We start from the raw sequence: 27178 nt of genomic DNA on the forward strand, positions 1-27178 counted from the left end.
GAATTTAGTTTATGAAAAAAATCACACCTATATTAATTCATCTGAGCTTTTCAATAACCCTATGAAGTAGGCTAGTATTTATTAATATTACCATTTCCCAGATGAGAATACTTGAGGTACCCACTACATATGTGACAAACACCCAATAAAGGATACAGCTGAGACTTGAACCCAGCTCTAGAGTAATACAGGCAATCTCTCTTGAATAGGTAAGCGAAGTAAAAGAAGTACAAGTAACAGAATACGGGAAGACCCATAATATCTCCCAGTAAATGCCCTTTCATAACTAACGACAAGGCTGAAAGAAACAAAGCAATAACGATCTGGAAACCTATACTGTACTCTTAACCAAACAAGTATTACAGTTGGTCACAGACTGATCTGGGGGTGTAGCAACAAGTTTAAGCTACGACTCATTGAGTTGAAAAAGGTCTAAATAGATTTCAAAGAGCGGTTTTTTTAGGATACAGAAGACACCCCACACAGCAACCTTACCATGCTACAGTTGCATACTATTTCAGTACTTACTCTACAACCAACAATTTGTTTAGAAGTTTTTTTTAACTGACAAGTTATTTTTCAAAAGTTGACATAAAATTATTTAGAATTTGACAGTGACCTACTGTTTATCAAAGAACAAATTAACGCCGCATGTGCTATTCACTTAGGTATAACCAAAGATAAAGCCCATGAAGTATTTTGGAACTGGAGATAAGAGAAGGGCATAATGAAACAAACAAGGGTATATGAACTGATATCATGCTAGGGATGAGCCCTGCTGGAGCCCTGCAAAACTGCTCACCCTTGGGACTTCCCTGGTGATCCAGTGGTTAAGATTCCACACTTCCAGTGCAGGGGGAACTAGTTTGATCCCTCATCAGGGAACTAAGATCCCGCAGGCCACTGCCGCGTGGCCCAAAAAAGACAAAACAAGGGCTTCCCTGGTGGCGCAGTGGTTGAGAGTCCTCCTGCCGATGTAGGGGACACGGGTTCGTGCCCCGGTCCGGGAAGATCCCACATGCCACGGAGCGGCTGGGCCCGTGAGCCATGGCCGCTGAGCCTGCGCGTCCAGAGCCAGTGCTCCGCAACGGGAGAGGCCACAACAGTGAGAGGCTGGCTTACCACAAAAAAAAAACAAAACAAAACTGCTCACCCTTGGCTACACACACACACACACACACACACACACACACACACACACACACACACACAGAGGTTTGCTTAAAGGGGTCTAAATAAAGCAGCTGTAGGGAAGGATATCAAAAGATATGATTAAAAAGAAGATTCAAAGATTAAGAAACACATGCAAGTCTGATTTTGTAAATAAAACTTTTCTTTATGGCTCATACTCCTTCTAGATGAGCAGGCTGCAGTTACACAATCATGTATCAAAACAAAGCAAAGCAAACTACTTAGTTCATTTTAACTATAGATTGATTTCTCAAACATAAGGATAGTTATTATGAAAATCCATAAAATTTTCTAATATGTCATCAGCATAATACCTCTAAATATATGATCATCAATTGCTTGCCAATGAGGATGATATCTTATACTTTTTAATACTGAGAAATATTTTTAACACACCAACTTAAAAAAAGAAACTGGTTAAACATGACACATCAATATTGCCTATAGCTTATTAACCAGCCACATGGTACCTTCAATTTCACTTCCATCTCTTCAATATTGCCATAACATACTAAGTTTGTAAGAATAATTTTACTGTCCTCTGCCTGAAAATCCTGCAATTAGTAATAAAAATAATATTAATTAGCAAATTCACTTGGTTTATGACATGAATGATGACCTCTTTAAAGGGATGTCTTTATACAATGGACAATCCACAGAAAAGTATTCACTGCCTGGTGTTGCAATCAGGTAATAGATTAGGAAACAATCAAAGTGAGATCAAGTGATTTATACAAAGATTAGGTTCCATAGTTAGAATTCAAGTAACAGCCTCGAAGTTATGATACATTTCTTCCTTCATATAACATGAATCTTTTCTTAGCCTATGCTCTACGATTCCATATTTTCTAAAATTCTTCTTTGGACTAGACATCAGATGGTATTAAAAAGATGATAAATAAGAAGCACAAATAATTAGTTGCTTTGTTTATAAGTAGTTGTGATTCAAAATAGAACCACAGCCTGTATGTCAGGAAAAATATAAAAATATTGCACATGAATGGAACTAATACATAAAATTTACCCAGAACAATATGTTGAGCATATTTTGTGAACCTTGGAGACAAACACATTTTAGACTTCATTTAAAGTAAACAACTAATTTCTATCATTATATCTAAAATATTTAATATATTTAGTAATCTGAGTATATGTGATAAACTTGAGCAAAGTAAAATAATCTATGTGTTTGATTTTTTAAATTTTTAAATATGCTATATTTAAACATGATCTTTTAAGCTACAAACTTCAGAGGCTGACATCAGAGGCCATAATCATTAAAAGTAATGAATAAAGCTGGTCAGTAATTAAATTGATCACATCTCCCTGAAGACCAAAAACCTAGTAGATGACAACAGAGCTCAACATTTTCCAGCTGCTGAGGAGTAAAGGCTTTCAACATTTGGATATATGCAGGCATCTTATTTTCTCAGGATTTCAAAGTCCACATGCAGGCTGCTGTTCAGCTATTATAAATGAGTAATTCAAGTAGGGCATGACTGCTTCTTGTACTAACTTGATAAAGATGTTTCACTCCAAATGCATCAACAGTTGTGTTAACTCATCCCTTTCACAGGCTGACTGAGGCTTACTTATGTTATGGTTTGTTAACAATGAATCAAAAAAAAAAAAAGATTTATTAACCTGTGCATTTGTTTTTCTAAAGCTAAAAATCAAGTTCTACTAATTAACTTCAAGCTAAACCATAGTTTATCAGTACAATCTAATGATAGCAATATTTAATTTTAAAAGTTTGTTTTAGAAAACAAAAGCAGTAATAACAAGTATTACAAATATTTCATATTTTACAATCACACTGTAAAATTTAAAATACAATTTTCTGATTATAGTTAACTGAATATACTGAAATACTTTAGAAGGAAAACTACATTACCATAAATATGTACCATGCACTTTTTAACAACAATTAAACATTTTATACTTTTACAAAAATATGGACTTGCACTCATAATACTGGGTTGGCCAAAAAGTTCATACAGAAAAACCTGAACAAACATTTTGGCCAACCCAATAATTACCAAACATTTAAAATAAAACAATATAAGCCAATTGAAAGTATTTGCAATGTTTAAACAATAAGAATTTCAACTCGTATGTAACCTTTTATCATTCCAGGCTTCAAAATCTATCCTTATTTGAGAAACCTTTCCTAACATCATTCAATCCTCCCTTCCCATTCAAATTAATCTCCCCCATGTATTTTCAGATAGAAGTACTTTTCTCCCAATCAATTACAGTATTTGTTAAAGTTAAGCTTGTTTTTTTAGAATTAGCTGTATGTGTATACTACTTGATGGGGACCTGTACTGAATACATTTTTATACCAGCCTTCAGCAGTTTTATGTATGCAGCCAGCAGCCAATAAATGAAATTAAGCAGAATTAAATGAACTGACTAATCAATTTTGGGGGGTCTGAATTCCTCCACAGTCTTTGCTCTTTGGTGTAATGGGTAAATGTATGGGTTCTAGAGTCAAACTGCTTCAGTCCTACTTAAAATGCTTAGCATAATACCTGGGGCATAGGAAGAACCAGAAAAATATTACTATTATACCAAGTGTCTCTACCACCCTAAATAAGACTTGCTTCTCATTCCTTTTGTACCTCATCTCAGCGAAAGGCACTGTACTACGTACCCAGCTCTCCAGCTCTCCAAACCAGACACTGCATGCTTGCCTACTGTGTCCTTTCCCTTAGCCATCATATTCAATGAACCATCAGCTCCTGCTGACTCCAACACATTACAGTCCCACAAATCTGTGTAATTCTATTGACAGCATCATTTTTTTTCATTGCAACATTCCCTTAATGTCCCTGCCTCCTGTCTTCTACCCTCATTCACACACTGGTTTCTAAACCAGCCTACGCTGGTTTCTAAAGCAGAAATATGATGATAAAAACCTTCAATTGCTCCCTTTGGAGCTCAGTCCAAAATCTTTACAATGACTTTCAAGGCTCTTCATAACCTGAGGGAGCTTGCTGATCTCATCAGGCATTAACTCTTATCATGTTCCCCTTCCATTCCAAGCTGGCACACAACTTATCTGCAGTTTCCCCAAACCTGACCCATTTTTCCTCCTCTAGCTCATAATTAATGTCTCACCTTGGACATGACTGATTCCAGGAATCCTTTCTGAAGCCCCAAGTGTGGGTAAACTGTTTCCCTGGATATGAACACATACTACTTTCTTTTATGGCAATATTTTAACTGTCTTTTAATTATCTGCTTATCTGTAAGTCTCCCTCAATGAACTATAAGCTCATTAATAAGAAGTAAAAGGGTGTTTTCAACTTTATATCCCAAGCTTCTTGCACAAAGTAAATATGCACCTGATTACTTGAATTACTTAATAAAAAGAACACGAGACAACAAGACTCAGTTTTACCTCTTCCACTCCCTAGCTGCTTGACTCTGATGACATCTGACCCAAGCTGTAACATGCTTGCTTTATTCCTTTCTTCTGGACTAGAAATTATCTTGAAAATCTCTCCCCTATAAAATATATGAATTCTTCTACCTGGGATTACTAATTATAACAAAATCTTATTTTAAGGATAACTGACAATTAATGATTTAAGAATATAAAATTAACTTTTTTAAAATCTTACCCAATAACTGCTAGTTTAATGTTGTCTACTCTTCCTTCCCTCTTACCTCTCCATTCAGTGACTGCTCATCACCCTATCAGAGAGTTTTAGGCCCATCAATTCCTTTCTTCCCCCAAAGATTATTCACTAAGCTCTGTCTGCCTTTCATCAGTTATAACTCATAACTTCAGAAAATTTCATACTCACATATAGAAATAAATCCTCTTAAAATTCTTGAGTTTTCCTCTTCCTGTCCCTCTGTCAACTGTAACCCAATCACGCCAAGAAAATGTTCTATTTTTCTACAAGAAGTCCAGAAGTAACCCTAATCATAGCTAATAATCATAAATAATGCTTGAACGAAGAAAAAAAGAAACTATTTGGAAATGAGGGTAAAACAACAAAAAGCAACAGTTATCAACTTCTAATGTTCTTGAAATGCCAATAAATGTCTTTAAGTGTCTCCCTAAAAGTTATCTTTTTACTATTCCATTCTCCTAAGTCTACTTTTACCTGAAATAGAACAATTATAAATATTAAAGTTTTTTATTTATTCTTCCATTAAAGCAGGGCTCCCCAACCCCCGGGCTGCTGACTGCTACCGGTCCGCAGCCTATGAGGAACGAGGCCACAGGGTAGGAGGTGAGCGGCAGCAGCGAGCGAGCAAGCAAAGCTTCATCTGCCGCTCCCCATCGCTCTCCATCACTCCCATTACAGCCTGAACCATACCCCACCCCCACCCCCCATCCGTGGAAAAATTGTCATCCACGAAACCCATCCCTGGGGCCAAAAAGGTTGGAGACCGCTGCATTAAAGTACTATCTTTAGAGTATTGACTCCTACTAGTTTTCACTAAAAATTTAGAGTATTTCAACTTCATTGAGTTTAACCAAAAGGAAGAATTTTATTGAGTTGGCCTTGAATTTTAACTACGACAATTCTTTGTTCCTATGTATTCAAATATTCACATGTGTATTCAAATATCCTAAGCATTCAAATATTCAAAGAGCTAACTTGTAAGTGGACATTTAAATCAAAACTCACTGATGTTTTTCTGTTTGCATGTATCCCAGATAGCTGACTCAGAATAAAATAAAATTTCAACTATATTTTGAATGGGAAGACATTTTACTTATAAATAGAAAACAAATTAAAGGAAAAATAAAGTCATTTAAAACATTTTAATCACTAGACTGAAACTAAGGAGAAATGCAAAATATGCTACCTTAAAATCTGATATTTTATTCAGCTATATACTAAAACCCTCAAAGCATCTATAAAAACTAAGCTGTAAACTCTGGCTTTCAGGACACACATGTGTTTTCAAAGTCAAATGTATTTAAATATTAAAGGTTATATAAGAATTAATGTGCAAGAATGCTTATTTGTGAGCAAAATAACCCTAATAACCATAAATTAGTTGAAAATAAGTATTTTGAAAAGAAATATTTGAAAATAATGTTTGTTTGCAGAAAATACCAAATATTCTTCCTATGAGTATAAATATGAATGAGAAATGACTCATAATCCCATCAAGCATTAATAATCACTATTAAAAAGTAACCTTTCTAAGAATATATAAACATATATTTATATACATATGTTGAGAGAAATTTTTAAAAACCAGAATATTAGTATATGTAGGTTTACACATTTTTTTTGACACAAGCTTTTATTATGAACATTTTCCTATGATATATATTTTCTATTGCTTAATTTCAAAGATGCTCTTCTTTAGATATATCTTAATTTATTTTATAATTTGCTACTATTGGACAACAAGGAAGATTTGTGATTATTATAAATAAGCTGACATGACTACCCTTACATTTTAAACCCAAGTCTTTAAATGTATCTGGGATTACTCCTTTAAGGATATATAAGTCTTGAAGACTCCTATAAGTCTTGAAAGTAGGATTATGAATGATGACCACTTTTAAAGTCCTTAATAAGTTTTGCTAAATTGATTTCTGGAGAGTTTGCACAAATTAATAGTCCCACCAGACTTTCATTTAAGTGCTCATTTCATAAACTTCTCAGCTTTCAGTTTTATAATTTATTAAGTAACAGTTTCACAGGTAAAAATTGTTCCTTACTATTGTTTTAATAGCCATTTCTTTGGCTACTTATTAGTTTGATTTTTTTTCATGTGTTTTTTATCATTTGTATTTCTTACTTTTGTGTCCTTCAGCCATCTTCCTGTGATGTATTTTTAATTTTCTTTATTGTTATTTATCTGTAACTGAGTTCTGCACAACTCTACTATATTCTTGCAAATACTTTCACAGTATTTCAGAAATCCATCTCTTCAGTGGAAAATATCAGATAAGATGTAATTTTTACATTTGAAGAAAGGCTTCTTATAATTTAGATAACACTATATAAAGCATTTAATTCTCATAAGAAAAAATACAATATAACTATTCACTAAAATAAAAATGTCATAATCAAGAGACTGTTACTTCTGTGAGGTTCAGGAGCTCCTCTTTCCTGTGTATATGTATGTACACACACACTCACTCCCTCTCTCTCTCTCTCTCTCTCCTTCTTTCTCTGATATAGAGTAGGTATTCAAATTTTTGTTGTACAAATACTTTCACCAGGAAAGCTTTTTAATAAGTTAGAACACACTATTTACTTTAAAATCAGGTTAGAACATCTTATTACCTTAACAACATAAATAAATAAATAAAACATAAGGCCTTTTTCTGGAAAGTTGCAGATATTGACAAAGCACCTGGCTGAAGGGAACTTAATATGACAAGATTTCAAAAGTTAAATTCAAATTAAGGTCTACAGAAGTAGCCCAGAATTCTTCAACAATCAATACTTCCTTTGGACAAGAGGAAACTGTTAACTTCATCACTGCCCTCTGCCGGTGGTATTATTTTCCTTTGATTTTCCCTCCATATACCGAATATTTGCCTCACAAAATTACTCCTGACCTGCCTCTGTATTTAAACTACCACAGCTAAAGATAGCCTAGCCATGTGGAATTTAGTAAGCCTTGTAGGGAAAAAATTGTGCTTCAGTGAAGAGCTCTGCATTGTTCAGAGTACACCTTCCCAGGTTATCTAAGTGTGATTCTACGGGGACTCTGCACCTTTCATTGCCATTGAACTATCTTACAAATCTCTAAATTGTAGATAACTGATAGCAATGCAAAAGAATTATTCACTATAGATGCAAATAAATTCTGTCAGGTAGAAATTTGACTGACCTCCCTTCCCCACTGCTGAAGGAGCCTGTTTTGTGTCCATTTCCAAATTTATTACAGTATTATTGAGCTATAAATGTCCGTTGTTTTTTTTTTTAAACTCTCCTTTGATCTGGTTGTAACACCTGCCTGGTTCTCTCATTGGTAATAATGTTAATAAGCTTTAATGTTTGTCCATTTTATATCTATACGAGTCAAGATTTCACTTTTTTTTAAAATTATTCTTTAACAGGCTGAAGCCAGACTACATTTTTCCCTCACAGATCAACTTAGAAATAAAATGATGTGGGCCTGTAGACAATAGGGTTATACCCAAATGGCAAAAATCATTTCATTAGGACCAGCCTGTACCTACCAAATACTTATCATGTACTTGTCATGACCCTGACCAGTTTCATGGGGAAAGAATCCTATAAACAGTTATGACTGTTTGCCCTGTGATATGGTCAAAGTGCCATGGTGCTGCTTGGGAGGGGATAATTAATTAGGAAGGGAGGAGAGAGAAGAGGGAGGAAGAGGAGGAGAAGGAAGGACAGAAGTCAGAGGAAGGTGAAACTAAAACAAACAAAACGTTCTCAGAAAAGTTCCTAAATTCTTACACATTAATGGACAACTGACTTTCATCATTTATTTACAAAAGAAAGTAACTGCACAAGGATGATTCCTGTGAATACTATACTGACTACAAAGGATGCAAAAGCTATCTGTGGAATCAAGTTTCTTCTAGAAGGGATGAAACAATTAGAGGAAGAGGCAGGTAGCAAAGACTGATGTGAATTTCACGCCTGTTTTATAAATCAACTCCTAGTGGTTCACTAAGGCTTCTACTTCTCATTTGACCAATATGACAGCTATTATACAGCCAACTTCAAAATCTAAACAGAAAACGCAAAAATAAAAACGCACTTTGAAGACATCATTATTTAAAATATAAAAATAAACTGAAGTAATAATGGTAGCTTTTTGATCCATATGAAAACACACAACATTATACATTTTATGTTGAAGTTCACTTGAAGCCCATTACCACCTGAACTACTTCTTATATAATAATTTACTATTTACAAATGAAGATACCACTTACTTAGTTTGAATACCAGTTTCCTTTTACTATACAAGCAGTAAAAAATGCAAAATTTTTTACCTTGTGCTATAAATAAGGAAAACAACTGGTCATCCATAAGGTTTAAGAGATTTCTTTCACTGGCTTCCTTCCAGAATCTGGGACCTTTCAAATAAGCAAGCAAAGCAATTTCCCGTTGCTACTGAAACTGTTTCTGACTCCTAGCATCATGCCATCCAGGAGACATTTCAATCTGGAAGAAGGTAGGATCCTGGGACTAGGTAAAGGATTTACTCCTAGCTTCAGACCCGCATACCCACAAGTTTATAGAGTTAACTTGAAGGAAAATTTAAAGTGGATAGGGATCAGGTGACATGTAGAGAACACGAGAGAAAAACCATAAGCATTTAATGAAAAAAATGATTAACACAGGGTACTGTTTTGGACAGAATAATTAATACTTAAAGTTTGCATTATGTTTCACAATTACAATGGACTTGAAGGTAGAGTGCTTAACCTACACAACAATCCTAACAATCAGGTAAGAATACACTCATTTTACAGATGAGAAACCAATACTCAGAGGTTAACTTCTTCAAAATAATATAGTTTACAATGGATAAAGTTGCAGTCAAAATGTAAGCTTTTTTAATAATTCATTCATTCATTTATTCATTCATTCAGTCTTGGTGTTTCTATGCCTATCTCCTCAATATATTATAAATTTCTTTACAGTAGAGACTTCGATGCATCATTTTATTTATATAGACAGAAAACTTGCAAAAACTACTTGTTGAATGAATGAATAAATGAATAATTTTACTAAAAAAATAGAGCAATAAAAATATGAGAATGGCAAAGAAATACAGGAGAGTTTTCCTTTACTTAAGTAAAGATCAATTTGAGAATCAACCATAAAACAAACTTCATGATTTGAAAAAGAAAAAATGTTTTAAATATATATCTGCTTTAATACATTTAAACATATATGGTTTATGTGTGTGTAAATTCCCTTAATTACTGTGCTAGATAGAAATTTATATTTTTTATACTTAAAAACATCAGGCTGCATTAATACAATACATTTATGATTTAAACTTTTGCCCAAAAAGTTATAATCAAAATGCATTTGGCAAATATTTCACCAAACCTTTCACTGTGTATGTGTGCGTTATCTGTCTAAATGGAAAATAAAGATTTTTATAGTACTTAGTAAGATAAAAAATTCTCTGTGCTACAAATGCAGCATTCTAAAAAGGCTATGTTCTGGTAACTATCATAATCCTTCAGAAATTGTTTATATTATGATTAAAAATCACTGTGCTCCTATATTCCCACAAATAGTTCATATGGTAAAGAAATCAGTAAACTTACTTTTATGCGTAACATCTTTAACATTTGCTCCCCTTTCTGTGCTTGTGATTAAATGTAACATTTTGAAATCCCAAAGTTCTGAGAAAAACATAAATCCTTGTCTCACAGCTGCTGTTTGACTCTGGAAACACATGCATTTTCTTTTCAAGCATCTACCATCAAAATTCCCAAAGGGGTTGGACTGAAGAACACCTGCATCTCTTCATTTAGTTCCAATAACAGAGCCTAAACTCCAAAATTACAAAAATAGAAGCTCTGTTCAGCTGTAGTTACATTTTGCCCCTAATTCCCGTGAACAAAAATGCTAGGAGCATGAAATCATTCAGGCAAGCTCTGTCATCAAGAGGATAAGATTTTTTGCACCAGAAGCCCAGTGGGAACATGATAGAAAACTGGCAACAATTACAGATAAACTACATAGTAAAGTCCTCAGGGAAGAGAGAGGAAATGTAATAAGATAGATGGGTATAATTTTTACACATTTATGCCCAAACCACAAATGTGAATTGTCTTTAATTGCTACAATACATAAGCATTCTTACTCATGTGCCCTGTCAAAAATACTAAAAACATAACTTCAAGGCAATTCACTTAATTCTACATTATGAGGAGAATTTTCTGGAACAAAAAACCATTCTCCATAAATTAAAATTTACAATCTAAAATACCGTCTCCATTTTAAAAACTCCTTAACAATTCATATCCTAACCAACCAACTACGAATGGTCAAATAAGACTGTGTGTGTTTGCTGATATATTTTAATCCAGAAAGAAAATTACCTCCCCAATTTGAACATGAATTTCCAGAGAACAGAATTATAATTGTGACTTTCCTTCCCAATAACAATGATCAAAAGTTGTACATATCTGATGGGTAAAATATAAAATAACTTTTAATATATGGCAATCCAGTAAAGTTAAAACCTTATATTTATTTCTGCAACTGATTATACCAGGGAATAGAAAGATCAGCTTAAACTGTATTATATTTAAATGACATTTTAAGAGGAACAGTTGTTTTAAATTATTTTTAAATATCCTCATAATCATTTAATTCTATTTTTCTAGTGTTAGGAAGAAATAGTTGTTTTGAGTTTTATATGTCAAAAGCAAATACAGCATGATCATCTTACTTACACAAGTGACTACAGCCAGATACTTTAAGAGATTATCATCTTTAATAATGGTGAACCAAAATCAATTAGATGAAATTTCATAGAAGAGTGACATTCTTCATGTAAATTCATATATTTATTTAGATTATAAAATACAGAAAACTATCTTAACAATAGTTTATGTGAAAAAGAACTCTAATTTCCAGTAGCACATATGCTTAAGACAAATATTAACTAAATAGAAGTTCACTATATATACGTGGAAAATACACTCTCTACTTTGTGCTATGTGGAGGATTGTGTTAAATTTTATTTATTTTTTAATTTATTATTTATTTATTTTTGGCTGCCTTGGGTCTTTGTTGCTGTGCACAGGCTTTCTCTAGTTGCAGTGAGCAGGGGCTAGCTACTCTTCAATGCGGTGCACAGGCTTCTCATTGCAGTGGCTTCTCTTGTTGTGGAGCAACGGGCACTAGGCACACAGGCTTCAGTAGTTGTGGCACACAGACTCAGTAGTTGTGGCTCTCAGGCTCTGGAGCGCAGGCTCAGTAGTTGTGGCACACAGGCTTAGTTGCCTGTGGGAACTTCCGGGACCAGGGCCCGAACCCATGTCCCGTGCATTGGCAGGCGGATTCTTAACCACTGTGCCACCAGGGAAGTTCTTTTGTTAAATTTCAAAAGGGACGTTTTCAAACATGTAGTGGAAGTACGGCAATGACTCTGAAGGCAAATCATATGGGAAGAAACTAAAATAAATTTATTATGTTTAGCCTGGACTATTCAGTTTTTTTCCAAAAAAAAAAAAGCTTTTGTGGAACATCTACCATATGCAGAGGAGAAAGAAGGAGCAATTAAGTTAGTGCTAGAATTTTCAGCATTAAGAGGTAAGTAGTGCTATTAACTGAAATTGAATGATGGAGTATAAAATGGGGTGGGGGAGATTACACTAAGTTTCATTTTAAACATGTTAGGCCACAGGAAAATATCCACAGGGCAATGGTCAAGAGGTGGCTAAAATTTGGAGTTTGGATCTCAAAAGAAAATAAATGGACAAAGAGATATATGGTTGGTTGCTAAACACACACACACACACACACACACACACACACACACACACACACACACACACAGTGTTGATGAAATCATCCAAATAGAAGAGGGCTGGTGACATAATACCAGGAACAACCTATATTTAAGGCACAAAGGAAAGAAATGTATTTGAGGGGGTAAATGAATATGGTTCAGCAAGGAGAACCAAGAAACTACATTGTTGTAGTGTCCAGGATTGTGATCCTAAGCTTTTACCCTATAATGAATGATGTAGAACAGGGGTCCCCAACCCCTGGGCCATGGACTGGTACCGGTCCGTGGCGTGTTAGGAACCGAGCCGCACAGCAGGAGATGAGCGGCGGGTAAGCCAGCAAAGCTTCATCTGTATTTACAGCCGCTCCCCATCGTTCACAGTACTGCCTGAGTTCCACCTCCTGTCAGATCAGCGGTGGCATTAGATTCTCATAGGAGTGCAAACCCTACTGTGAACTGTGCATGCGAGGGATCTAGGTTGCACGCTGCTTGTGAGAATCTAATGCCTGATGATCTGAAGTGGAGCTGAGGCGGTGATGCTAGAGCTCAGGAGTGACTGCAAATACAGATTATCATTAGCAGAGAGGTTTGACTGCACAGAGACCATAATAAATCAATTGCTTGCAGACTCATATCAAAACCCTATCAGTGAGTGGCAAGTGAAAACAAGCTCAGGGTTCCCACTACGCACTATGGTGGGATTCTGCACTATGGTGAGTTGTATAATTATTTCATTATATATTACGATGTAAAAATAAAGTGCACAGTAAATGTAATGCGTCTGAATCATCCCCAAACCATCACCCGCCCCACCCCCCCGCCCCACACTGGAAAAACTGTCTTCCATGAAACGGGTCCCTGGTGCTAAAAAGGTTGGGGACCACTGATGTAGAAGACAGGAGACTCCTGAGTCAGACAAAGGACTTTATTACTCATGGCACAGCAAGCAGCATGATTATCAACATATGTATTTGTATCAGTTCTCTTTGCCCCCAAGTTCCACAGAGGTAACAACAAAGACATATCCAGATGGATGTCTGCACATGCAGTGGAATGCATTATAAGAAATGAATCCTGCACCTGAAACTAACCCAACATTGTAAATCAACTATACTTCAATTTAAAAAAATAGAAGAAATGAACCCCGAGTTGAAGAACCAAATCTTTTATAATGGGCAGTAAGCATGCCTTCCATTGGCTCCAGAGGGACACTAGATCTATCTCCCAAATACTGTTCACTATACAAATATCCTTTAAAAGATAGTCTAGAATAAAGAGCTGTCGGTGTCTCCATTCACAAGATATACAAAAACGCAAAAGTCATCAGATGTTATCTTTTAATACCTGAAGGCCAAGAAAGACTAAGGTTTCAACAGAAAAGGTACAATCATACACAAATGCCAATGAAACATAAGATAATAAGTTTTGTCAGGTATATTTAGGGCCGATATATTTTTTCATGTCACTTATAAGACTAAGAAATGGAAGTTACAGTTCAACAAACAGAGGACCTCATAGTAATCGGACCTAACAAAGAAAGATGCTGTTAGATATTCTCTCCAATGGTAGATACATATATAAGGAGAAGGAAGAGGAGGAAGAAACGTAGGGAGAGAAGAGGGAAGACGGTTAACATGTATTAAGGACTTACTATTTATCTGTCAAATACATTCATATCCTTCACTATCTGTCATAAATGTCCATTTATTCACTCATTCAACAAATGATTTCTCAAGCGTTCCATATGTGTGAGGAAATTTTAGGCACTGGAGATAAAATGATAAGCAACCAGTGACAAACTCTGTCCTCACAGAACTCACTGTCAAATGGTGAAGACAGACAGCATTCAAATCACACAACTACATAAATATATACTGTCATTAAGTGCTATGAAAGAAACGTACAGTGAACTATGAAAATGAATGTAACAGAGATACCTAATCAAATTGGGTGGTGGGGGGTAGGGGAAAGGCAGCATCAGGGCTTTCTTGAAGATATAGTAGTTGAGCTAAGATCTCAACACTAAACTGAAGTCAACAGGTATAAGGTGAAGGGGTAAGGATAGTTTTAAGAATCCCAGACAGAAAAAAAAAGGCATATACAAAAGCATAATCACAACTGAGAAACTGAAAGAAGGCCAAGAGATCTGAAGCACATAGAAAGGGGGGCATATCAAAAGGACTCCTAACACTGACTTAGAAATTGAAATGGATGGCCTATAAGTTCCTTTGTTCTAAGTTGATAGTATTTTGTGATCATTTTATATTCATAAATAGCAGACACCCTAAAATTTGTTTATACATTAATAACAGGATTAACAAATACTAAGAACTTTTTAACAAGCAGAACCTGCTATAAATCATAGGCAAAATATAGCATATGAAAAAGAGCTAAAGTTTATATTTAAAAGAGAAGGAAAGAAAAATGTTTAGAACCTATTTTAAAATATTTTACATACATCAATTATAGTCACCAAGTGCTTCTACCTCTGAAGGAGCCAAAGAAGAATCTATTTTCTCTATTTATCTATACAAACATAAGAAACAGAAGTGTCACTAAACGGTTCCTGTGAATAGTAACCATGAATGAAGAATGTGGGCTGGCACACTGGACTCCCATAGGAGCCTTCAGCTCCTTCACTGTAATCAGAGCCAGTCAAGCAGAGAAAGTGATCAAGGGGGAGGAGGGAAATGTGCAAAGGGAGCTGCTAAGACTTCAAAGACAAAACAACGCTGTGACATCATGGAAGTGTGGCTCTTTTGATAGTGCTTAATATGAAGTAAAGAAAGAGATCCTCAAAGTTAAGAATGTGCAAGGCTGGGTGGTACAATGTTTAGCAATATGGATCCTAAAAATAAAAGACAAAATGATAAATAGCCTAAGACAGTGGGAAAATGTTATATAGTTAGAAGCCCCAGATTCAAGTTCAAAGTCTGACTTGTTCTGAGCCTCTATTTCCTCCTCTGTAAGACAAAATAACATTTGCTGTGCTGAACAGTCTTGTTTTATAACAAATAAAACAATTTATATGAAAGTGATTTTTAAATTGTAAAAAACTGTTTTTATAACAAGTTTTACTAATACTACTATTTCTTTCAGTCAATTAATACTTAATTCCCATTAATAAAGCTGTCCATTCCCTCACATTCTGAAGTCAGAGTCAGAAAACTCTGCCTCTTTATCCTAATTAAGCTTCTCTCAAAACTCACTTCCTAATATAATATCCGCAACATTTTCTGGTCCCCACTTTTAATATTCCCCTTCAATTTGGGAGCATATGCACAAAGGCAGCTGTCTTCCACACATCATGCCATGATAATCAGAAGCCAATTAGAATGATCACCAAACTCCTCTAAAATACACAATTTGCCTCAAATCAGTTAGCCAATCACTTACTACTCCACATTCCAAAACCTCTCATTCAAATTCTATAAACAAATGGGAAAAGCTCATTAACAACCTCATCTGGATGGTCTGTCTCTAAAAAAGACAGCAGGGATTAATTGTGCTTTCCTTTCATTGTTCATCTAGAAGAGTTCAACTACCCAGCATCTTTTTTTTTTTTTTAAAGCCAACGTCAATAAAGACTCGTGTTCTATGCCATTTCCCTTAGGTGCTCCAGCCTCAAAAAACAAAGAAAAGCAAATGCAATCATCACTTACTTGCTCATACATTCACTAAATATTTGTTGATATCCTACTATATGTGGGATATTGTTCTAGACACTAGGAACACAGCAGTGACCAAAAAAGACAAAAATTCCAGCCATAATGAAGCATTAAATTCTAATAGCAGGGAAAAATAAAACCTAACAAATCAGTAACATGTATAGTACGGCAGAGTGTGATAAGTACTAAGAAAAACTTTAGAATAGTGGGTAAATGTGTGTGTGTGTGTGTGTGTGTGTGTATGTGTGTGTGTATGCACATATATGCAAACAAGAGAGAAAAAATCTTTTATATACAGTGATCAGGAAACAACTTGCTGAAAGCATGATATTTCAGTAAAATCTTAAAGGACTGTTAATAAATTATTTCCTCATTTAAAATTTATTTATAATTTATTCATACCATCAGTCATATATACACACACAGACACACACACACCTCCAATTTTAAATCTTATTACAGGAACATAAAATTAGTCAATATTACTTTAAAACTGGCTTTGAAAAATAATACTTATGCGCTCTCTCATAACCATATCATAAACACCTAAGCCATGAATGTGGGTGGCAGTTCCCAAGATGGATGGAAAATTTAAATTTAAAAATACCCTAAATAAAGCATGTGACTGTAGTTTAAGTAAAAACACATTACATTTTAGGATTAAAACACACCCAAAGGAATATTTTCAAAGCACCAAATGCATGATCACATTAAAATTTTAGATGCAAATCCATAAGCATATCACTAAACATCACACTAAAGTTGAAGATTAGGTGAATTTCCTTAACAGTAAGAAAAAAACTTTTTCCTAGAAATATCGTAGGTACAATTTTTTTATAGTAGTTTACTTTTAGACCCATGCTATAAAGGTTAAAAATGCAAATATATATTTGAGACCCTAGATATACATTTAAATTACAAAGAATAATACGAATATTGTTATTAGAAAGATCAGATTATTTAAACATGCTTGACTCAGTTCATTCTAATTGTGTATATGACGAGACAAAAAATGAAGAATCCCTGTCCAATTTAAGAATATGCAGTAGATTCTAACAAGCTTAGTCCCTTCTTAGGTATCAAAATTCTAAGCAGATGGTCTGGTCATTCTAATAACATTTTAATGATCTTATGATTTGAAAACAAAACCTACTGAAAACTACTATTTGGATAATAATATAACAGAGTTTCTCAAACGGCATATTTAAAGAATATAATTAAATAGGCATTAAAAACAGCATGATGTTGGGACTTCCCTGGTGGTCCAGTGGTAAAGAATCCGCCTTCCAATGCAGGTGAGGCAGGTTCGATACCTGGTCAGGGAACTAAGATCCCACATGCTACGGGGAAAGTAAGTCCACGCACCACAACAGCTGAGCTCACGCGCCTCAACGAGTGAGAGAGCCCACATGCCCTGGAGCCAGCACACCACAAGCAGAAGAAGCCCCCTGCGCCACCAACTAGAGAGAAGCCCACGTGCCGCAACTATGACCTAACTCAGTCAAATAAATAAATAAATAAATAAATAAATAAATAAATAAATAAATTGGGGGGCGGAGCATGATGTTTATTTAACCACCAATCCCTTCTCCCAAAATCCGGGGTAGGCAAACCACATAGGCTAAATCTCGCCCACTTCCTGCTTTGTGAATAGAGTTTTACTGGAACACAGTCACACCCATTCATTTACATATTGGGTATGACTATTTTTGTGTGCTCTAATAGCAGAACTGAACAGCTGAGACAGAGCCCATATGGCCCACAAAGCCTAAAAGGTTAGTTATCTTGCCTTTAGTAAAATGTTTACCAGCCCCTACTTTAAAGGACTGGTAAAATCTTCTACACATAGGCACAGTCTTACTTGGGTACTGGCCTCATCCTCACAATTTTTTCCTTAGGAAACCATACCCATCCTCATCAAGTTGAAAATGTCTTTTTGAGGAGTATTGTCTTTAAAGGCAAGCTGACTCAGGGGTTCTCAGACTCACCTTTCAAATACTAATTTCTAGTTTCTAGTGTGGATGCCATTCAGCTGCAAATGCTACTATAACAAATTCTGCTTTCAAGTGGTTTTGCATCCATGCATATGTACACTGCTTCGAATATTCACCTCCATATAGTCTCTGTGTAGTTAATTATGAATCTTTTCATGGTTTCTACTTTGAACTTAGTGCAGTCATGCTTAACATATTTTCTATAAGTTACAGTTCTAGTCACATAATGTTAACTGAGCTCTACTCTTAGGCAGCTATTTGAAACCACCTCATTGGCCAATTAATTCTAAAGAAAAAATTCAGACTCCTGACCCTTTTAAGAAATCTGTTTATAGCTAACTTATTTCTAGCATCATGGTCTTGGCTTTACCAACTACATACTAACTGAACTCATGGCTGACATCAGGCTCTATTTACTATACCTTCATTGATAGTTCCAGTATCTCCTCTCAATATGAGAGGTGTGGATCTGCTATTATGGTGTGAATAAAATGGAACAGAGTCTAGGCAAAGTGCTTCTAGAAAAAAATTTAACTCTAAGAAATAAGAGCTTGACTTCTGAGTTTTTTCCTTTATTACAACATCAATATCTTTTCCTTTTTGTAAAGGCACAGAAGGCCCAAACACCTAACTTTACCATGGCAAACTATGGGTCACAAAGTGCTACTATCCCAAGAAAAATATTTTCTCTTTGCAATGTTTTAAATTTCTTTTACTCCTTTCTATGTATTACATGATATATTTAAAAACTCAGTTGGGTTTAGTAGTAGTAGTAGTTGAATCTGAGATTAACTGTTATACATACAACTGAATTATCTCAATAAAATAGAGTAAAATCATTATTGTTTGTAAACACATCATTTATCAAAAATGATATAAAATACTTCATTTGAATTTTCAAAGAGCGTAACTGCGGAGTGTATCCCAATGGACACAAATGAAAAAGAGAGAAAGAAAGAAATGGAGGGAGGGAGGGAAGGAGGGAGGGACGAAGTTAAGGAAAGGAGAAAAGGAAAGGAGAGAAGGAAAGAAAAAAAGTCCAATTTTAAAAGTCTTGCTGGAAAAGAAAATGCAAATAAGTGAATAATGATGTACTTACCGGAACTGTGGCAGTAGTCCATATACTGTGGAACTAGGGCTGTGAAGGCTATTAAATCTGGAGCTAAGAGAGATTCTGGCTTTCTACTCTCATTGAGCCACCTGCTGCTATGAAGGTCTTTAGTGTCAGAAGGACCCTGAAGCAATGGAATTAACTTCTCTTTTCCACTCTCACCTGAACAGAAATATTTATGAAAAAGAAACTCTTATCAAATAAAACATAGGAGTACCCCGAAGATGTTTGATCTTAAAGTATACTAACATCATAATATAAAATTTCAGTTTATACTTGGTAATTCTAGCAGAACATTTAGTTATACTCTAAAAAGTATGACTGATAAAATTAAAAGCACTTTTAACTCTTAAAAGGTTGTTTTAATATTTAGCTAATGAATGTAGAACATGTTCAGAAAAGCTTATAAAATAAAACAACATGAACACACTGTATTCTAAATATTCAATGGAATTTGTACCTATTTAATCTTATTTAGACATTGAATTCACACTGGAAAAAATTAAATAACAAACAGTTTAAGGAAAATATTATGAAATAAAATATTGGAAGGAAGGCAAAATCAATTACAACATTCAGTTGAAAAACAGCTGGGTTTTCTGTTTAATTTCATTATACTAATAACATTTTAATTTAATTTTTAAGTGTCATATACATCTATACCTCCTATCCCCCCCCAAAAGTGTAAGAATAAACTTTCCTTTAATATTTCCTCCCTCATAACCATTATTAAAACTATGCAAAGTTTTTTTCCTTAAATAAAAATTAACCTATTAATGTCAAGAAGTATCATCCTGGCACAATTAACAATTTTTTTCAAGTAAAAATAAAAAAATTTAAAATCTCTGATTCACAGAACAATGAGTAAATTCTTGTTTCAGTAACGCTCCTTGTAAAACGCACGGCCAATTCTCCTACACAGGCAATAAAGTTTTACACGGTCCAGCTGCACATACCTGGGGCTTTGGCACAAATTTTTATGGATCCCATGGTCCCAGAGGCACATTTGACCAATGATGTGCTGCAGTACTTCAATTCAACATTCTGGATTGAGCCCTCAAGAGTTGGCAGGGGATTCTTAGATTTCACACCTAATAAAAGAAAACTGCAAATGTACTAGCCGATTGAATTTAAATAATTTTTATACTCCTTCACCAAGGCATTTAGACTTAATTATACTTTAATTATCTACCTCCGATGTTCTTACAGTATTTGTGTCAGGCTTCACAGTTCAGTGTTTAGGAGTTAAAAAGATGCAATTTTAAAATAAACGGGCTGAACCTGCATAACTATACTTATGCAAATTTGAAACAAATATTTGTTTAAAAATCAGGAGACTAAAAAATCATATTTGGTTTTAGAACATAGAGTAAGATTTTCAATTTGATACAAATTTAACTTATAAATTGAGTTTCATTTAGGCAAAGACATTTAATTTAAGCATGAAACTTCCTACGTAAACAGCCTCCTCAAAATATCTTGGCCAGGTGGGGTGAAGAGAGAGAAACAAGATAGCTCAAAACAGCTCCTAAGTTAAAATACAATAGCTTATAAGCAAAATTGACATCCCATGTGTAGCTAAAAGAAACTAAAGGGATTCTATATCAATTAACAAAAAAAGTGAATATTAACATCTCTACTGTATGCTACTTGCTGAAGAACATAAAAGCATAGAAGGGAACAATTACCATGACATAAATGGTAGGGAAAACTTAATTCAAAAAGGAGAGACTCATTTTGGCCCTGAAGGGTAGGTGAGAATTAAAAAGGCAGAGAAACCTTAAGAACATTACACTAACATTATTGCAAACCACTAAAATAATGATAATGATGATGAACTCTAACCAACTAACATTTACTGGAGGACTTACTATGTGTGATACACACATCTCATTCAATCCGCACAACAGGGCTGTGATAAAGATGTTATTGTTATCCTCATTTTTACAAACTGGGATATAATGGATTAGAGGAGTTAAGTAATATTTGCTCAGTCCTACAGCAGAGAGAAAGAGCTGAGGTGTTTAACACAATTTGATCCTATCACAGAAAACTTCACCCCTCATTTCACCTATATTCATGAAGAATGGCCGCCTTTTCCCCATTCCACATTCCAATCAAATATATATTACCCTTCATATTTGAAACTCCTTTAAGGAGAACTAAGTATGAATAATTAAGAAAATCATGAACTTTTTATGACAGACATATTAAACATTACTCTAAAATCTTTGATCTCAAACTCTGGTGCATTCAAGAAGCCCCACAGTCCTCCAAGAGTCTTCCTGAGATGTGGCCCAGGAACCTGCAGTTTAACTAACACACTACATGGTCTGCCAGTAGTTAAAGGACATCATCTTGAGAAATACCTTCTCACATAGTAATCTTTACTTCAGAAGGACCTATAAATTTACTGATTCCTATTTGACTGTTATATAAACATGTATCAATTGGTTGCTATTCCCCAATATTCACCACCTGTGTTATTTCCATTTGCAGTGGTACCTATTATCCTCAAAGCAGGAGTCTAAATGCTTTGTATTTATATTTTTCTATGATTTTATCAGTTTTTATCAAATTCTCAAAATCTATGACTCAAAAAACTTAAGAAGCAGTATTTCAGAAAGTTAAATGATGCCAACTATACGAAATAAACATAGCAGTAGTAGTAATAACAGTTGTAGCAGTACTACTAGTTATAGTACCTAACACTCAATGACTAAGTGCCATGCACTATGCCCAGTTTGTTATTTTTATTCATCTCAAAAGAAAAAAAAAAAAAGGTAGCTATTACTATTCCACTTTACATTCAGGAAAACCAAGGTTTAGAGAAATAAGGATTTTGCCCAGGCTCAAGTCAGAAAGTGGGCAGGTGTGGTTCACTTTTCTCTTCATAAGAAAAGAAACTGAGTTACCCTGCATATTTAACATCTACTGTGGATACAGAAGTTATAATCAGTGGATAATTTACGCTGCTCCAATCATTATGTTAAGTGATGAGAGGGATACAAAATGGAATAATACCCTCCTCTAACTCTCAAGTCCCCAGAGTCAGACTCTCATTCTATGCCAATTTTTTGAAAAAACTTAAAGAATCTAGATAGTGATGAGCAGACGAGAGCTAATCAAAGATTCTCTCAAGAGGGCTTCCCTGGTGGCACAGTGGTTGGGAGTCCGCCTGCCAATGCAGGGGACGCGGGTTCGTGCCCCGGTCCAGAAGGATCCCACATGCCGCGGAGTGGCTAGGCCCGTAAGCCACGGCAGCTGGGCCTGCGCATCCGGAGCCTGTGCTCCGCAACGGGAGAGGCCCACGTACCGCAAAAAAAAAAAAAAAAAAAGAAAAAGAAAAAGAAGAAGATTCTCTCAAGGGTTACTGATGGTGTTAAGAACCAAAAGAATTGAATTAGTTCTGGTAGATGCAAAAATAAATATGAATAGACAAAAATGGGTTTTTAAAAAATTATTTTATAAGCTGCTTCTTTTACAGTTTACACCAAGTTTAGGACTCTACCTTGAATCTGAAATGATACGTCTTTGTTAATATCTAATGCATGCCATATATAAGACTCTTATCAGAAGAAGTTGCCGGAAACCTCTTCTGATCAGAATCACTTATACATATATAAAGCATCTTAGTTTAGACTAATACTATCAAGAAATTATTTCACTTTTTATGATCATTACATTTCTCAGATTCTAAAAAATATATTTATTTATTTGTTTATTTGGCTTCATCGGGTCTTAGTTGCGGCATGCAGGATCTAGTTCCCTGACTAGGTATCAAACTGGGGCCCCCTGCATTGGGAGTGAGGAGTCGTAGCCACTAGACTGCCAGGGAAGTCCCTCTCAGATATTTTTAAACTTGTTTTAGTAACTAAAACATCCTGCATACTTTCTCCTTAAGAAAACTTTTTCAAAAAGTAATTTGTTTTTAATGGCTCAAGCTCAGATTTTTTAAAAGATAATTATAGTCATCTTTTGATAGACTTCAACAATGGAGGAAAACTGCTACTAAAAAATAACCTCAGTAATGTAAATTATGGGCTTTGGATGATTATGATGTGTCAGTGTAGGTCCATCAATCGTAACAAATGTGCCCCTCCGGTAGGTGATGTCAATACTGGGAAAGGCTGTGCAGACCAAGAAGGAGGCAGAAAGTATATGGAAAACCTCATATCTTCCTCTCAGTTTTGCTGTGAACCTAAAATTACTCTAAAGAAGAAAAAGTATTAATAAAAAATAATTTAAAAATAAACTTGGTTTCTTTCCACTCTACCATCAAACCAAAATTTGTAAAATACCCCGAACATAAGCACTATGGAGGTAGAAAGGAGCAGAGTCTTGGCATTGCACAACTCAGGGCACCATTCACATTTTTTTCTGTCTACATGAATGCAACTTCCTGAAACTGTGAAAGGAAATCTCCTGTTGGGAATGCAATATGGTGAAACAAAAAGACCAAAAGCTCTGAAACTGAAAAAGCAAGGCTTCAGATACAGGTAGCATTACATATCTAGTAGTTATGTGCCTTAAGGCAAGCCACTATTATTGTTCCATGTGGAGGCCAAAATACTACAGTTATTGTTCAAGGTATTTAACTCTGAGAAATCTGCTGAACTTTATACAGAACATAATTTAGGGAAGAGGTGCAAAATGTTGATAAGATGTATAGTCAGCTGACATGAGTCAATAGGACAATCACAAAGACAGTGACAATATCTTACATTTGAAATAATGACTTTACAAAGCACTCTCATGTGGATTTACTCAAATATTGCTGTCATATTCTACTAGAGGAAGGAAAGAGGAACTCCCTAAGGCACTGCAATTGAAATACAGTTTTACATAGTATACACTTTCAACGGAATAATCTAAAAATAATAGTGAATTTTTGTAATACAATTTAATATAAAAAAATGCACTGTTACTTTTTCTCCTTAGAGTATTTTTCTGAAAAATATTAACTCTGAACACACATTCTTAGTCCTGTGGTGAACCCTTAGCTCAGATTCTTTTTACACTGCCTTTCTTGCCCGACATAATTCTCCTGGCCTCACAGACACGTTAACCCCCCTGTGTTCAGTAATCAACTTATGATCACTCTTATAATTATCATCCATAAATCAGAAGATGAAATAATGAGAATGACCTGTAATCTGTGTGGAAGTAAAAGATTAAGGAGTCAAGCCATATGTAAGTTTAGCTCTGTTTCCTCCTTAATTTTTACGGGCCTAAACCAACAAAGAAATGAAAATGAAAAGATAAGCACTATATGTGCAACTCTCAAAGAGGCAAGAACTGTCATCAAAATTTCAGAAGATGGATGCTGATGAACAAGTAACAACAAGATGACTTAGAGAAAAGTGCCCGTGCGTTATTAAACTAAAAAGCAAGTTGATCTGCAATAAGCCCTGGAAAGACAAGAATTAAAGAAGCCAGGCAGTTCAGAGGGCAAGAATGCAGATGAGGCTAAAAAGATGAGCAGTGACTGAAAGTCTATCTAATAACCACACAACCTTTGTTTTAATTCATGAAGCCATGCAACTACCCCACACTCATCCTGGCAAAACACTGAAGGGTTCACGCTGGAGAGGTTGAACCAGAAGGACTTTGAACTAAGGGATAATACCAAGGAAAAGGCTGCATGCTAAAAATGGGAGATTGTTTAAAAATCTATATAAAATAGATGTACTGAATAATGAAATCTCCTTTTCTTTTACTCTCTAGGGACGCTGAATGCCAGAGTTACAACCTGCAGGAAAGAAATGGAAGGTTTTCTATCTGTGAAAACTGGCCAGTCCAAGAAAAAGGAACCAGAGATACTCATAACTGATTATCCCCAAACAACAACAACAAAAATGAGTAAGTGTCCAATTCCCCTACAATAACACCAGCCATTCAATAAGCTCCAACCTCACACATAGGTTCCCAATTAGTTATTTAGTATTTTATTCTACAATATGAGGGCTCATCAGAAACTAGGTATAAATCACTAACATGAAAAGTAGAGATAAAAAACAAACACAGAAAAGGAACTTGGGGTAAAAAGATAATGCTGGGAACAGAAAACTTAGGTAATAATAATTATATTATTGTATTATACTTACTACTACTACTACTACTGCTGCTGCTGCTGCTGCTATCCTTGGAGGGAGTACAGAAGACACTAGAACAAGAACAGCATGTTTAGCTGAACTTTTCAAAGAACAGAAAAGAGCCATTAGAAATTAAAAACATGATGTTAATTCTCCTTAAATTAATATAAAAATAAGAAAATAAAGGTGAGGAAATCTACCACATAAATTAAAACAAAAAATCCAAAGAGATTGAAAATGGGCCAAATGACCAAAAAATGAAAGGATCAGCATTAACAATCAAATATCTGAAAAACAAAAGTTCTAGGAAGAACTATTAAAACAAAATGGAGAAAATAATCAAAGAAATAATTCAACAAGGTTTCCCCAAATGAAGTACATGAGTTTCAAATTAACAGGGTGCACCACATATCCAGTGCAACAAATGAAAAAACAAATATCAGGGGTAAAGAGAGAAGCTCCTAAAAGTTTCTGAGATAGAAAACAAACAGATGCATAAAAACAGAAAAATGTTAATACATAAACATACAACAAACAATTAGAATGGCATCAAACTTCTCAACAGCAACACTGGAAACAAGAAGACAACAAAGCAATGCTTTTTAAAGTCTGTAGAAAAATCATCCCAACCTACAAATCTACATATACACTCAAACTACCTTCACATATGAAGGGAGAATAAAGATGCACTCAAACATGCCATATCTGAAAGAAGTTTACTTCCTTTGCTAGAAAGACAGCTACAGAACTGTGCTCTACCAAAAAGAGGAATAAATCAGGAAAGAATAATACATGTGATCCAAGAAACAGGGGATCCAATATAAGAGGAAAGGGAATTCCCAGGACAATGATAAAAGGAAACTTCAAGACATCTGTAGCAGGTTCAGAAGGAAAGAGAGATTGAAACAGGAGGAAAGTACACTAAAAGAATAATGACTACAAAAATTAAAACTAGGAACTTCCCTGGTGGTCCAGTGGGTAAGACTCCACGCTCCCAAGGCAGAGGCCTGGGTTCGATCCCTAGTCAGGGAACTAGATCCCACATGCATGCCGCAACTAAGAGTCCACATGCTGCAACTAAAGATCCTGCATGCTGCAACTAAGACCCGGCACAGCCTAAATAAATAAATAAATAAGGTATAAAATACTCTAAAAATTAAAACTAATTGTCTAATGCATCTGAACATACTGAGAGAAGACATGCTTCTCTAAGAATTTGGGGGAATTAATATTAAGTACATGGAACACTAATGAAACAAAAAAAGGCAGTTATTAACTCCAAGGATAAAAGTTGCATAAGAAAAAACATTTAAAGGTCGTATACTATAATTCATACATACACAGTCATAATATATTAATACTGACTATATATTTAAGCAAAAGCTGTGACATAATTAGATGACTTAGGAGAAAAGAAGAATAGAAATACAGACAGCGAGTATTGGCCATAAAAGCTAAATCTTCTTGGTAGGCGAAATAATGCCATCCCGCCATCACTCAAGATGCCCATATCCTAATCCCAGGACCTGGGAATATGTTATCTTAACATGGCAAAGGAATATTAAGGCACAAACAGAATTAAGGTTGCTAATAAGCTAATTTGAAATGTGAAGATTATCCCATACTATCCAGGTAGAACCAATGTTATCATCAGGGTTC

General features: G+C 35.0%; 1 protein-coding gene across 15 annotated transcripts in view; it reads right to left on the reverse strand.

Moving 5' to 3' along the window:
- Positions 1-27178, reverse strand: part of VPS13B (vacuolar protein sorting 13 homolog B) — a 795728-nt gene that overhangs the window by 537482 nt on the left and 231068 nt on the right. For all 15 annotated transcript variants that reach the window (XR_013824628.1, XM_079901966.1, XM_079901971.1 and 12 more), the window contains 2 exons: positions 20381-20515; positions 19413-19586 (listed from right to left, as the gene is read on the reverse strand). Coding sequence is in view for 14 of the 15 variants with exons in the window: in XM_079901966.1 (XP_079758092.1) it covers positions 19413-19586; positions 20381-20515 (309 nt within the window). In the remaining variant the exon portion in view is untranslated. The remainder of the gene's footprint in view (positions 1-19412; positions 19587-20380; positions 20516-27178) is intronic.

This window comes from Stenella coeruleoalba, assembly GCF_951394435.1.
Source record: "Stenella coeruleoalba genome assembly, chromosome: 17".
In the NCBI taxonomy this organism is placed as follows: domain Eukaryota; kingdom Metazoa; phylum Chordata; class Mammalia; order Artiodactyla; family Delphinidae; genus Stenella; species Stenella coeruleoalba.